This window comes from Schistosoma mansoni, chromosome 4, assembly GCF_000237925.1.
Source record: "Schistosoma mansoni strain Puerto Rico chromosome 4, complete genome".
NCBI classification, from domain to species: domain Eukaryota; kingdom Metazoa; phylum Platyhelminthes; class Trematoda; order Strigeidida; family Schistosomatidae; genus Schistosoma; species Schistosoma mansoni.
The window spans coordinates 5,337,519-5,353,513 of record NC_031498.1 but is presented as its reverse complement, the minus strand read 5'-3'; the positions used below and the strand labels follow the sequence as shown (position 1 = coordinate 5,353,513).

Genomic DNA, 15,995 nt, shown 5'->3' with positions numbered 1-15,995 from the left:
TGGGAGAATATCTAATTTGAAGATATATGTGAGCAGCATCGTATGAAATGTTTCACAGAGGAAGTTATCACACATTAAGCTGTAAAAGAGGATACATCTGCAAGTCAAACTATAGGAATGAGCAAGTTGGACGGTAGGGCTGATAAGATGGAAAAAAAATAACGCTACTTGAAAAGGACAGGATTTACTGATATACTGTTAATTGGTTAGAATCCATAAAGATTTTGTGCAAATGTTCTGAATATCAGCGATGTATATATTATATTTTTCAGAATAAATATCACAGAAATTACGAAATGGTAGGAGTTTTTTAAATAAAGTATACTATAGAGAAAGCTGACTATACAGAAAATATCTACACGAAAACCATCAAACTTGAGAACCTAGAAAAAAAAAGTAAAAAACGGAATTATGTTGATGTTAATAATCCGGATAAACCAAATCGGTTTTGAAATGATGGATATGGGCAAGTGAGTAGTGGAGGTTTGGTTGAATCCAAAAAACTGAATTTATTTAATTTATCATTTTCTTTTTCATTCTCTAAAACTGAGGATTTAATAATTTCGCGAAGTTCTATCCAGGAAACAATTAAATTAGAATCAAAATATACATTATTAAAACAATTAGATGATGACTGATTTATTATCCAAGTGAAAGCATCACTTGATGAATAACCAAGTTGAGATTGAACATGTTCACTGAAAACTGAATCAATGGTAGAAAGTAAATCAATTTCTGTAATTTGATCAGATGTATTAGTATCGCTGTCAAATTCACGATTATTTGGCATTTTTAAATGATTAGAATCAGAGAACAATGTTTCAACTTTGGATGCTTGTTCAACTTCATCTAATTGAGGAGCAAAGCAACAATTCAAAGCACCAGGATCAATGGGATGAGCTTCTGTATTGAAAATGTAACCACCTGATTCTGGAAAACATTGAAGTCCTGACGGTAAACGAGAACCTTCTAATGATGTTTTTTCACCTGGTAACTGATGTATGAAGTTATTTTCATCAAATAATAGGTATAAATATTTTGTTGTTTCTGATAGGAAAAATGACTCCATTCTATCTTCCAAAGTATGTTTCGTAACATCTGAAACCTAGAGAAACGGATGCTATATAAATATTATTGTTTAAATAAGTACTTTAAGCATAATAAAAGAGATATGTCTTAGTGTGAGGGCTAGCATACTAGGCGAGGGTCCAAATTAAAGTAAATGGCTTTTTTAAGGGGCTACTACACGAGCCATTTAACCTAGAAGTTTAATCTACAAAGCAGTCGAAAAACGTTAGAATCCGTCCCATGGTACTTGACGACTAAAATGGATTTATGTACTGTTTATTCTCTTAGAATCCTGAGGCACACTGGTTTGGAATCGAAGATCCCCGATTCTCTCTGTTTTCACCAACCAGGTTAGAAAACCGGACGTTCGCCGTTTGCCCTCTCATTTCCGTGAACAGCACTACATTATGAAGGAATTGAGTGAGACTTACCTAGCAGGAGGTATGAACGAACGCCGTATGAGAGCATTTTGAGGGGGAGAGGATTCTTTTCATTATCGGCTGTACCAGAGCACTTGAGGATTATTCATAATTATAAATGTCTTGCAAGAGGGTAATTTTACATTGGTTTTCAGGAGAGCCACAAACTATCCAGGCTCTTTACGAATTGAGTAGTGAAGCTTAATCATGAGGTGCAAACACATAGATACCAAGAACGGTGATAAAAGAAGCAGGAATTATCGTTGTTTTGGTGATTAACAGTAGGGTGAATATGAATATAAACCAGTTAATACTTGTAGGGAATCAGAACTACAAAACATTCGTGTAAGCTCCATCAAACGGGATTAAAGAGTGTTGATAAAGTCACTACATGCAACAGTTGTCTTTTTCTTTCACCCTGTTTACAAAAGATTGTGCGAATGTACACCAAAAACTTTTTACCTTTCAATCAAACATGAAAAATCTTGCAAAAATGTTTCTCGTAACTTCTCACGTACAAAAATTCACCACTTGATGGGCGAAAAAACTGATACATAAACGACAGTTTTTATTGATTTTCTCCAGTACCAACTAGTGACGATTTAATCTATCAAATTATATTATAGAACTGATGTCAACATCTATCAGGTTAGACTGCTTCAACTACTTCTGAGATTTGATACTACTGAAGAACACTGGAGACTATGTAAATTACTAACAATCAACATTATTTCGTCAGAATGAATTTCGGTTAATCCAAGACAAGTGGATAATTCCGTAGTACAAAGCTGCAATGATTAATTCGTTTAAATTTACCGTAAAGTCCTTTGGTCCGATCAACTGAGCAGGTTCGCTGTCAGTCACATAAACTGTTTTAAAATGACGTACGTAAATATATAATTGGTGATGTCTATCTTCTGTTGTGTTTGCAGATAAGCTTAACACCATTGTGTTTGTTATTAGAGCCCGAATCAAACGAAGTATAGAGAAAATATAAAGACTACTGATATGCATTTAATAGCCTCGGAAATCGATCAAAATGGTAATATAAACACACTACTTCTTATGTGATTTATGTACAATCAGGTGGATACATGTTCGGAATATTATATTGATCGATTTTTAAGCTGACTAAATTTTGCTCTTTTGATTCCATCACATCACTTTCCTCTCCTAAAAATACGTTCGACTAACAGTGTTGTAATTGGCGTACATCATTTAGTATATGAGTAACATAAGGAAGCGTGCAGAAGTTGTTTAAACTACTTGAATCTAACCATTCGAGTTGACCAAACGACAATTTCATGGATGAGTACATTATTGTTTACAAACGGCAAAGTTTGCAGTCAAATTTTTGTACTTGAGAGGTTCTTCAATAATCGAAAAATCTAAATCCTGAGATTGGTGGATTTGTGAAGTGTTATCACAAGACAATCATATAGAATTTCTTATAAAACTGGAAGAGTAAATGTCACTGAAGTGTTAGTTATCACATTTCCATGAACTCTAGACTCAGTCAATTACAGGATAAATATTTTCAGTGAAGATATTTGAAATTCGTTTTTTCACTGTGAAAGGCAGTGATAATTCAATTAGTTAATGATATCAAATTATACTAGAAAACTAGAGTATCTTCAACAAACTACTAATGTTTATAAAAACAACAATAAGCTGATTGCTTTCTACCTTGAACAGCGACTTACTATACTCCATATCAATATAATAATAAATAAACACGAAAATACCTACCGTCGCAAAACCACAAGGTGTACGCGCTGAGACTTCAATCGAAGTCAAAATATCCACACCCATATCAATCAGAGCAGGATCACGTGTAGCACGATATACGTAGAGAATGGATTCAATTAATTCTATTGGAAAAAATAAATCCATCTATTATTTTGACATTTTCAGGAGAAAAAATATTTCAAGAACGAAAGAATAGCACAACTCAGAAAAGATTAACGAAAGACGAACACTTTAAACACTAAGTCTCAGGTTCAAACTCCACTTTATTTCACTTTGAACAACTGGGTAGTGTCACTGACTTTAACAGTTAGAGTGCAGTTTATACCAAAGCCTACTTAAAACTATTTTATATGAATAATCTTTTATTAGTAAATACGGTTTGTATTTGACACATTCATTTGTTTAGATCCTACGAATAAAGTGAAAATAAAAACAAAGAAATGACTTTTAAACTGAACAATATTTTCTTACCTGGTCGTAATGGATATGCCTCACGACCCTTATAAGCTTTATGATCAGATAAACTATAGAACTCCGGAAGAAATCCATATTTTCTCCATATTTCGTGATAAGCAATCAAATGTCTGCGAGCACCCTCAATATCACCTGTAAGTGCCTATAATGATTGTACAATCAAAGTGAATTTGCCCTATATTAAATTACATTTCTAAATTTATTTGACAAAACTAAAAACACAAAAAAAACACTTAGAAACTTTGATTACTATAACTTCTTTATAAGGAAAGTTAAATAAACTGAAGGTAAAAACATTTCATGGATAAGTGCCATATGAGAAAGTAGCCTGTCGCTTAATAATTATCAATTAAATTGAAGGTGGGTCCAATGTAAACGCAGAAGATTCTTAACCTTCACTTACCAAGTTCATAAGATAGTAGAGTTCATTGTCAACTTTATAAACATACGGCACTTACTAATATACACCTCAACATTAAATCTGAATGAGGTTAGAAGATGACCGTATGTTAATTAGAATGTTTTAAAACAGTAAAAAAACCATTTTATCCAATGTCATTTTGCAGGGAACATATTCGAAGTGGATCCTAATAATTTTGGATTGCAATAAAAAGTTTAAAGCGGTTCAGAAGAAAGTTTACATATATTTAGGACAAGCACCAGTATTTAGAAAGAGTTGGTCAACATATCTGTTCAAAGTGATCTCTAAGAATACTTTATTCGTTCATGTGAAAGACCATGTATTCTAAATAGCCTCATTTAATAAAAAGTAAATAGCTGGTTAAGTAACTGTTTGTAATATAGAATCCGTGGAAGCCTATGGCATGGGATCCTCTTGTGCTGGTAAAATATTTCAAGAACAATTTTGCAAGATGGCATAAGTCGTTTCGTAGGAGAAATCAGTAGTTACTTAATTCATTCCTTTTTTAGGAGTGAAAGTATGAGAATTATTTACTGAACTTTATTTTTATTACAGGAGGGATTGCAGGGATTATATGATCTTCATGGTTTTAAATCACTAGTGGCCAGCTTCAAGATGAATATCCTGGAGCTTTAGTGAAAAGTCATGACCAGTGGAGTTCAACCATGTGGAGTCTGAGATAGTTATCCACCAGAAACAATGGAAGATAGTGGCACAATATTGTGAATTGATTGAAATTAGACAAGTACACCTCTGACTGTAAGCTGAGTGATAGAATTGCTGAGCGTTCGAGGGTGATACCGTAGGCCGCTAGTTCGATCCCCGGTGACGGGGTTGTATATGCGCAGTTCTAAGGAGCTCCATACTAATGAGAGGAAACACCTATCCAGTGCTTTCTGGTTTTTAATGGTGGTCTAGCTAACATCAGTACGCTATTTAAAGCTATGTATTTTATTTCACAAAAATGATAAACACTCATTCAAAAGACAATCTTTGGTTCCAATGTTTCTGTGAAAACAAACAATAACTACTTTGAGGGTGATCAATCATTGTACAGGTAATATACTGGAAAAATAACAATTTTTTCTTCAGCATACTAGACGTATCCGGTGACTAACTAAGGATATAGAAAAGTAGATGAAAATATACATCTGAGAAACTACAACACACCAATTAATTCTTGTCTTGCGTTTAGCATAAAACTAAAAATGCTGGCAATATAGGATAAGACTCACGATGCATGTGTTTGGAAAGTCAGTTCGAATTATATAGCAGTTTCATTAATTTACTGTAACTCGTCTACCAAGTACGACTTCAGGCCATAACCGAGTTTATTTAAGAACTAGTAATACTACTCAAGCGAAGCTCAAAAATAGAATTCATAAGTTTGAATTCAATCGACTCAACAGAAAAATCACCGTTTCATATATGTCGCAGAAGTGCTGAATAGTACTTTTAAAAAATAAAAGAATGAATGATGTAAGACAAAATCCAAAGTAAACGAGTTGTTTTATACATAACCAGATGTTTTAAAAACAAACAAATGAATTACCAATAAACCAGGCCAAAATGCTTCAAGACTCTGAAATACTGCCATTGTAACTCCACCTTTATCCTTATTTATCATTGGATTCCAATCACCATGTCGAATATGTTTTTCTATTGCTAATCTGTACTCTAAAGTTGTGAAGATAAATAAAAGACGGTGAATACAATACTTTTATGGTCTACGTCGCAGAAATTCTTCGCCTAATTGTCTACCTAAGATCAGCTCATCATGTTAACTTTAAAATTCAACAATCTCCACAAAATTCTTATACTAAGAACAGAATTCTCCCTGTAGGAGTATCAACGTGTAAAAATTTCACTAATGTTTAGTAATGAGAACATCAAAATATATTTATTTTAAGTTAGTACAATTATTGGCATATCAATTAATAGTGACAGCGAAACCCAACACTAGTAACTATTTCAGTTAGCCAGCCAAACACGACATAAAACTTAAAGCGTGTGCACATCGGTTTACGTTTATATACCCCATTAACATAAATGAATGAAATTGCTAAGGCAAATTCCAAGATAGTAGATGTAATAACAGTATTATTGGTAATGGAAAAGACTAAGAAACGACGATACGACTCAAGAAAAGGTGAAGTAGTGAAATAAAAAAAATTTGGGAACTTAGAATGCAGAAGACAAAAAGTGGGTGCACCTGCGCCACTGCAAACGACTTTGAGCCATCTCATTCAAAGTCTTTAACCATCGGTTACGATAATCACGCGGATCCCAACCAGGTAGTCTACATTTACTGAAATGGCTCAGTGCGATTGCCAATGGCTTCAAAGACTAGTGCCATGTTTTGGCTCGGCCGCCCTCAGCTATCTCTCAAGCTACCCCTACACCAGAAAACACTGCCCATCAAGGTAGGTGGTGGTTAAGCACACGTAACATGTCTCAATCACCTTAGTTGGTGAAGATTTACTAATTGACCAATCTATTTCCCATCTTTACCTAGTACCATATGTCTAACCTCGATGGTCCCAAAACACACGAGCAATGCTTCGAAGACACCTGTGATTGAATACTAGTAAGCTACCGATATCCTCTATTCTTAATGGCTATGTTTCAAAGCCATAAAGTAGAACGGAGAGAACTGTTACGCATTAAAAACGTCCGTTGGTTGGTAAACGGATATCTCGCCTCTTCCACATGATAAGCCTTCTAATTGAATGCTAGATTCGGTCCCTAAGCTCTTCTAGTAACCCCCAGGATAAGATGTTTCTCAATGTTTTCTGAGCCTTTGTCTTTTTTCGAGAAGTTTTTTGGATCTCCGCAACATCACAAGTGACTAAAGTTGACTATTTCATGAGGTACCGAAAGTTATTACTTTATCTGGGACAGTGTGGATCTTCTCAGTGTTCTTATATTAAATAAAAATAATATTTAGAATGTAAAGTGTGTATCTAAAGAGTTGTATTTACTGCATAAGTCATAAATTATATTCAGTCGTGAGCGACGGATACGTTTTTTAAAATAGCTCATTAGCCAAAGGTTCCAAATAGATTATAACCCAATACTTGGTATAATAATAGTAACAGTAATAACAGTGACAATAATGATGATAATAGATGTTAATGTCACCGTAAATAAGTCTATTTTTATTTTATTTTATTTAAACACATAAATGTTGGTACAAGGAAGCACCAGATAAATATGCGCCTCACAAATCTCATTTGATTTGTGTGAGGACTGTGATACTGCACAGGTGCCCAGACTGAAGCAGGTACCGTAACTAAGTACAGTTTCTTATATTGTTTTCAGTCACAACTATCCCAAGACCTATCAATCCCTCATTATATCATTCTTTAAATCGGTGAATAAATTATTCAACTAGATAATCGACGAGAGGAAATTTTACGGAACGGCTTTACGGACACAAACAATACTACAAGTGGATTGGGTATGCAAATTACCGAAAGCATTTTCAATTTAGAAGCTGAGATGAGTCATTTTCTAGGAGAGATAATATTAACCTTAATATCGAGGTTAGCGACGTTACTTTATCAACAAGAAGAGCCAAATACACAGTTTCCACTGGTGCATTTTAATCGGAAACCATTTTGGTTTTCTTAATGTGTAATACAGATCCCAGAATTTCGTTTATTAGTTGAGATCTGAAGTTCAACTCCTTACATGGAGCCGCTCTTCTGAGAATGTACATCAACTCAAAAGCGAACATTTCACTTGCAAATATTTTCAGAAAGTGAAATGTATCTTTTTCATATGTTCCTAAATACCCTGGTACGGGCCGAGGGTGAGGAAAGTATGCTCTTCCTCCCGAAATGCTCTCACATGGCCACGCGCATACAGCCGCTGTCAGGGAATTCCTACTCACTGAATTCTCGCGACAGGGGTGTTGTTTACGAAATTGAAAGGATGGAAGGTGAATGTCCGGCGACTGAACCGGGTTGGTTGATACGGAGGATCCACCTAGGGGAGTTGTAAAACCCTGATTTCGAATCAGTGGTGCGCATAGGCTCCAGGATTTTGAAAGAACAAATGGTATATGAACGTATTGTTGGTCACTGGATACCATGGAACTGCATCTCCTAACACTGCTCCATTGCTTCGTGGATTAGACCTCCAGGTCAAAGGCTCGGAGAGTGGTCCTCTAAAAAACTCACCTGCTACTGTTTGGGCTCCCAGGTGGTATCCCAACCCTAACACAAATCGAGTGACGAAGTGTGGTGCATATACATTTGGTGCCTCCTTGAATCAATGTTTGTGTTTAAATAAATAGATAAATGATGAACAGAGAATTGATAAGACTGAGTTTTTGAGACGCTTATTCAGGTTATCATTGACATACAGGTCTACTGTTTTCATATAAAGATCATGATTATTTATCTCCATATCGAAAAATGAAGCATCCATCACGTTAAAATGCGATCAAACCGCTTTGAAACCTTAAAATATCTTCACAGTTAATTCATTGTGTTAAAATCTGTTGAATGTTTTCATGAGAGGAGTTTGGAGGTTATCTATCTGCCTAACCCGATAGTGAGGGTACCCGGGCTACCTGAGTTGCTCAGACAGCATAAGGAGCTTCATTGCAAAGCTCATTTTCTACCATTTTAGTACGAAGTAGCATGTTTCCCTAAATCATTCCAATGTATCTCACTTTCACATTTATATATAAATGACTTTGTGAGCCTTTTTTTCCACCCTAGCACTAGATACGTTCAAATCTGGCTCCAGACAACTGACACGAATAGCCTCAAACAGATAATAGTTATTTGAACACTGATACTACCAAAATAATGGCATAAACATTTTTTGGTGGAAATAATGAAAGTAAACTACTCCATTACGACTTCTACAAATCTCATACCTCGAAACATAGAATCTAGCTCAGGAAGGCGAAATAGTGCTGCACCCTTAACCAAATATTCGAAATAAGAATCGACTCCTGAACCAATAGTGGCATCGCGAGCTGTCCAACTTCCAGTGATAACATCAATATGGTTTCCCAGTAATCCAAGAGAAGATCTGTATTTCCACATAGCTTTTAGAGCACGCGTCGCAACAGCCTCGTATCTAGGATCTCCTAAATGAAGAATTGAAGTTGCATGAATATATTTACCAAAAACAAGAAAAGTGACAATAAAGTCTTAGACTAAATTATACAAGCACACAGCTCTCGATAAAAAAGTGCGATCAGAGGAAGAAATTGCTTGGTTTTACAGCCGTTGAAACAAGAACCGGTTTGCTTTTGCTCAGAATGCAGAAGTATGATAACTTGGGGTGAAAGAAATGGGCCAAAGAGAATACAACTTGAATTTTGCGAAACAGTTGCAAAAACCATAAAGTGGCGAAAGGGAGAGCACAGTGATGAAAAATCTGATTAAAAAAATCGGTCGATACATATTTTGTCTCATAGATTTACGTGAAGCAAGCGACGACGGGGACTGTTGATATATGTGTACATGGATGAAAATATGAATCTTATTGGCATTCATGTAGAAAGAAACACGACTTGAAAGCAGTAGGGAAGTCATACAAAGGAGTTGATCACTTGAGATAAAAGCCTACTACATCGATAAAATGGATGTACAAATGTAGTCTAGTAATTTAGGAACTTGGATTTAAAACATACAGTTGCCAGATAGCATCCAAGTATTCGCATCAGGCATTATATGTAAACATACGCAGTATTCATGAACGAACATTGAGAGTTAAACATGAGTATGCAAATATATATGGGAAAATGTTAGAGAAGCAGAAAAGAACAAAAATGGTTCTCATTTACTGAAAGCCAACATCAGTTAAACACTACCTGTCAGACGAGATAATGCTCCAAACTCCAAAATAAATGTACCAATACCAGCAACACACGTGATTGAAGTCTCTCCTTTAAGAACGCCACCCAGTTTGAAGTTGACAGTACCGTATGGCATCCCGGTCGGGGTGTTGAAAGCAGGTAGTAGCTTGGAAGCAAACACTTCTGCTTGCCTGAGTAGCGGTCCAGAACAAGGCCAGGATGGTTCTACTTCAAAACCGGCTCTGTGTGACAAAAGATGGGCTGAGATGAGCCCACCGACAACTAGAGGGTATAAAATAGTTCAATTGAAATACCTCTGATGTTAGTCTCGAAGACAGAAGCATTGACATTTTTTTCAGAATCCAAGTGATCAAGAAGAGCACGTGCAGCACGACGAAACTCAGTAACATTGTCCATTATAACAAGTGTATCAAGTGCATCTACCAGGGTCAGCGAGAAACTACCCCATGTATCATGTCCATCACATGAAAGCGGTCTCAACTCATCTAAAGGATATGCATATTTGAGGTAATTATCGTAAGCATGATAAAATATTTTCCTAACGCGGTCTCTAAATGATATGCACAAACTAAAAAGGGGAATTACTTGAGGTTTTCCATATTATGTGCAAGACCAACTTCGCCGTGAGTAACTGCTAACAGTGAGATCATAACATTAATCCAAAACATTCTGAAGACAAGGGAAGGTAAAAGTGACTTGTGAACCCCTCAAACACCCCTGTTTATTGTTGTCATCCAATCAACTGTTAACCTTGAGATTGAAAAGGATGAACACCCTATTTTCAATACCTCTTGGTTAATAAATTGGCTTTCCGGTTATACTAGGTCGAACCATTAGCATTTTTGGTCTTGCATTCAGATTCAAAAATACTATTTTTAGCTTCTGGGAATTCTATTATCTGTTCTTATGCCTTCAAAATGGTTCAAATGTTTGTGGACGGAATAGAAGAAGCTTTCGCTTAACGGGCTTCCGTGTCTAGTAGCAGTGGATCACCAATACCTCCAGGCAAGAACCTAGATATGTGAACGATAATAGAGGAAAAAATAACTTCGTAAATCATGATAATATGTTGTCCTTAGTCATTAAGAATAGGTCAAGTTTCCTCTTAAAGGACTCCTGGGAAGTCGCTTGGACTAGCTCAGTCGGCAGCGAATTCCAGCATTTGACAACTCTAACGGAGTAGAAGTTGTGTCTGCAGTCTGTTCTGCTATGTCGGGTCTCCAGTTTCTGGGTGTTACCTCTTAGGTTAGTGTTGTGACTAAGCTTAAGAAGATGTTTAAGGGGATGACTAGAAGTATTAAGGATACTGTAAGTCATAAGAAGGTCACCTCTAAGACGCCTGTACTCTAACGGGTAAAGGTTAAGTGGTTGGGGGCGCTCTTCATAGGCTTTGAATTTGAGTCCCCGAACTGATTTCGTGGCTCGATGTTGTATACGTTCCAGAGTGTCCTTATCCTTTTGGGGGGAGGGAGGAAATACTATGTTTCCGTACTCTAAATGAGGACGAATAAAACTGTTAAAGATTATGTGGAAGGTTCTACCGTGAAACTGGCCAAAAATGCGCTTCAATGTTACCAGTGCAAGGTTTGCTTGAAAGGCGTTTTAGTCACAGTTAGCGTACGATTTCATGTCGTAGGGTACCAACACTCCTAAATCTTTTTCGACTTGAGAAACTTCTAGAGAGGAGTTACCTAAGCTGCAACTATAGTCCTCAACATGTCTCAAATGAACTGTAATGTCGTGCTTCAATAATAGTTCACTTCGATAACCGTTATAACACAAGTCTTAACGGAGCTTATTATCAGAAGGCAAAGTGAAGCGGAAAGTACATTTTTATTGATGAATGATGCAGACCAGAAAGTTATAAGCACATGAGCATATTTAAGCGAGCGAAACATAAACGACATGCATTGGAGATGGCTGGTAAGCCAACTCGAGAGTGAAGCAAAAATAATGCATGTTGGAGATGGCGGGGACTCCAACTCGCTATGAGCAAGAATTACTCAATATTTATAATCGGACAAAAATGAATGACAGACATGTGATGGATAAGATACGAAGTGTGCATGCATATACGCTAATATAAAAAGTAGTCAAGGTTAATAAGCGAATAATTAACAAGATCAAAATATGACTCATAATGTATAGGAGAATTGGCTTGGCCAGTAACTAGAATGAAGTATGTGGGCTTAACATATAAACTGATACTACAGAACTTCTTTGCACTTTGAAGTATTGAAGGTAAGTCCGTTGTCGTCTGCCAACTTTGAAGTCGAGTCAAATTTTCCTGAAGTACTAGTATATGATTTTGGTTACGTATCTCTCCAAAGTTTCACATCATCAGCAAAAAGCAATAAATCAGATGAAGCTTGTTGTGGAAGGTCGTTAATGCAAATCAAGAAAAGAAGAGGTCCTAGTATTGAGCCCTGGAGGACCCCACTAGGACATTCCATAGCCCAAGAGAGTGAAGTTAACCCTGGCCTTAAAATGTCGGTTTTCTAGATATGAAGCGAGCCAGTCAATCTGAGGGGGTTCGATTGGACATCTGAAAGGACAAAACAGCTATTTATAATCATCAGAACATTTGGTAAAAAAAACTCTCGAATTAGTCTACCACAATACTGGTAAAGCCAGAAGGGGTTTTTGTACCTTGTTCACAGAATAATTGTTCGTCCGATACTAAGATCTGCAGTAATAGACGACCTTCTCTTAGCACACCTGTGAACAGAGAAAATGAAGTCGTTTGCTCGTCAGATTTACTACTGGTCTGATACTGATGCTGATACTATTTGACTAGCGGTCATGAAATAAACTTAATTGAATTCCTTGATCTGAATCTCATGAATCATGATAACTTACTGTGGGGCATGTGTGAGTAGTTGAAAAAGACTTACTTTGTAATTATTCATATTTTTTACAAGGGGCTTTGTAGTGGTGGATACTACTTTTCAGGCTCATATGGGCAATTTTAGCTGCTGTACAGACCAATCTGTTCATTCTTCTCGAACCACATTCTGACCTCGTCACATATTAGCTTATTAACCCTGAATGTTTTTATGTGATCGTATGCGTGTCAATCGCTTGCTCTGTTCATTGCGTGTCTGCAATTTATTTGTGATCTGGCTGTATATACTGAGTAATGCTTGATTAAATTGAGTTAACTCACTCGTCTTCTTTACTGAGCGTCATTTCGTTTTGTTTCCTCCGCTTTATTTATTGTCTATTCAAATCAATGTGTGCATGAAATATACGTATTCAAAATCCATTGTCGTATCAAGCTTATATAATTCCGTTAATTACTTATGAGGATTAAGTTGACAAAAACGTATGAAGTCAGATGCATTTATATTTCGATACCAATCAGCAAGCGATCTAGTTGTAGTCAGATAAAGGGTTCACCAAAAGCATTTTTAAACTCATATTATACTTTAGTTACTATTAATTCATGTTTCAATCGGCTAAAAATATTACTTACGAGCAGTCGTAGAGGTTACTTAACACGAAAAGCTATGAGGAGGACTTTTGGTCATGGAGAAATACCCAAAGTGTTAGTAACTGATGATAGAACCCACTTCACAGAAAACGTTTAGCAGCTAGGTTATGATATTGGATACTGTAATCTCTTTACCTCAGTTTGGTGGATTAGCAGAGAAACCTGCCCAAACTTTGAAGCGTGTTATCACATCGGTGGATCAAAGGGACCTAGAGAAGCTAGAAAATGTAACGATAATTTTCTTCTTCCATATCCAACATTCAAGGACTCATAACAGTTAGGCTGAACTCCTTAGATCTCGGATATTTCGAACTCATTTCGTGAAGAAAACACTATGACAACAAGTTTTCAGAGTAAATGACAGTTGACCATTTACGGGGATTATGGTTCGGAGGATGGGTATTCGGGTGGGAGAGATTCTTGATCTGAATCACCATTCAATTCACAACAGACATATGTGCAGCAGTAAGTAAACCCACCAAGCAAATAGTTCTGCAAGTTTTCGACGTTGATGCTTAACTAAATATTATTTCTGAGCACACTATCTGAAGGCGCTTGATCACACATTGTGATCAGATTACCCGTGGGTATGCAGTGCCACGTATCCCATGCAAATACTAACCATTCTAGATTAAACATTTCTCAATATACTGAAAACAATCCAAATATATTTTCGAACTCATTCAACCCTGACTTCTGAGTTTACTGGGTTGGTATCTTTCGATCATAATGGTGTTACATAGAAAGGCATTGTAAAACCTCGATTACCTGTGGCATCTTTATAGTGATCAGACAAGGCTTAATGAAGTAAGTGGCTTCAACTTTAATTCTGACTCTTCTCTAAGTGATCCAGATAGCTGGTTCCAATTTTAATTCTAACGATTACTCTGGTAAAAAAGAACTCTTTACAGAATTACGGATTTCAGATAGATGGAGAAAATCAAAATTTTGAATAAGTGAGATTGTATAGGATTAAGAAAACCAAGACTACATAATGGAAAATAGATAGCTGTATAGTGAACAACTAATACACTTACTGTACAAATAGATATTTCATGTTGTGTTTTGATCTGTTTAACCAAATTATTGAAATTTCATGGTAAATGCTTCTAATTCACGTTCTTCAACGTGTATTGTCGATGTTCCGGATTTTTCAGAGTTGGTAGCATTTCATTCGGCGACTTCAAACTCACAATATCTGTGTGTGTCTACGATCTTCAGTGTTCTGAAGTATCGAAACGGTTATTAAAAATACCGGATTCGGGTGAGTGAAGTGTATTTGTTATGAAAATAAATGTATGCAAGACCAAGGGTAATGCCAAGGATCTCGCCAGTTTCCTGAATAACTTCTTTTTGTAAAGAAATGCAATAACGCTCTCAATACTCGAGTGTGATTTAAATTTACAGTCGGTACTTCAAATAGTAGTGACAAAACTATTCACTTGTCATTAAAAAAAGTGGGTGAAGGAAATTATGATCATGAAAGATGAAGATATTGAGCTGACATTCGCAGATGTATTAGTTTGTAGAACGCTAAGCAAATCACTTATTCAGTCGACTCGTCGATATAATTTTTATTCATGAATGATCCAGCAACCCTGTCACAAAAAGTGGCAGTTAGGAAGGGCAAAGACGAAAAAACAAAAAGATGGAGAGTGGTGTGTGGTAGATAATGTTGTTTGTAAGATTATGACAGGTTTGTTAGTTTATCTGTGTTACAAAATTTAGGGTTTGTAGGAATGGAACGATTACGTTTCAGATTCACAAGAGTGGGAACCACTCTTAATTGAAGACCTATAAAAAAGATTCCGATAAAAAAATCAAATGTTTGAGGAGTTTAGAAAACTGTAAATAATTAGCGAATGGTTAATTAAAACTGTGTTGACAATGTTAGTCACTTGAAGAAAATTCAGAGTTATCTTCTACTGTTTCTCGTGGAAATTCGATTGAATTTAGTCTAGAAACGTATCGAAATGTAAATGAAGTTTCTTTAGAAAAAAGTGTTGAAGTTGAAAAAGGAAATGCCAACGGAATCTAAAGGTCATATTGATTTAATGGTAAAATAAAACAATAAATATAAGATTCGACTAAGTAGCCAGTGATCACCATACAGTTCACTTTTCGACTACATTTACTCCAAACTCTCTTCTCCCCAAGTGAACCATAAACGGGAACCAAAATCAAAGTCGGGATAAATAAAAACAACAGCAGCTTAAATAGGAGTTTTTGACACGTGTGTGAAGTACACAAATCTAATATGCTACTGATTCTCACATACTTTTTATAAATCCTTCATAAACACTACTCAAATCGATGACACTATTGAAACACTGTTATGCAAATATCAATAAGTTCCTGAACTCTATTAACAGTTATAAATCGATTTGTTCGTTACTTAGCTTTAGGTGCGCAATATTAGCAAGAGAAATAAGAGCGAATTTTGACATCGAGAAATGTCGATAAACGCATTATTAACTTCTAACAAGGTAAACAATTAGAGCTTGATGATACAGCTCTACTTGTGACTTA

The 15,995-nt window shown here is 36.0% G+C and overlaps 1 protein-coding gene across 1 annotated transcript in view; it reads right to left on the bottom strand.

Annotated features, from left to right (window-relative positions):
* Positions 1-203: 203 nt before the first annotated feature.
* Smp_143170 (mannosyl-oligosaccharidealpha-1,2-mannosidase-r el ated) overlaps positions 204-15,995 on the bottom strand; it is a gene marked incomplete at its 5' end in the record, with an annotated part of 37,677 nt that continues 21,885 nt past the window's right edge. Inside the window, 8 exons of the mRNA XM_018796625.1 lie at positions 204-1,105; positions 3,237-3,358; positions 3,708-3,852; positions 5,684-5,808; positions 9,023-9,238; positions 9,968-10,234; positions 10,267-10,523; positions 10,559-10,642. Of these exons, the coding sequence (XP_018651748.1) occupies positions 410-1,105; positions 3,237-3,358; positions 3,708-3,852; positions 5,684-5,808; positions 9,023-9,238; positions 9,968-10,234; positions 10,267-10,523; positions 10,559-10,642 (1,912 nt within the window). The 3' untranslated portion in view covers positions 204-409. The remainder of the gene's footprint in view (positions 1,106-3,236; positions 3,359-3,707; positions 3,853-5,683; positions 5,809-9,022; positions 9,239-9,967; positions 10,235-10,266; positions 10,524-10,558; positions 10,643-15,995) is intronic.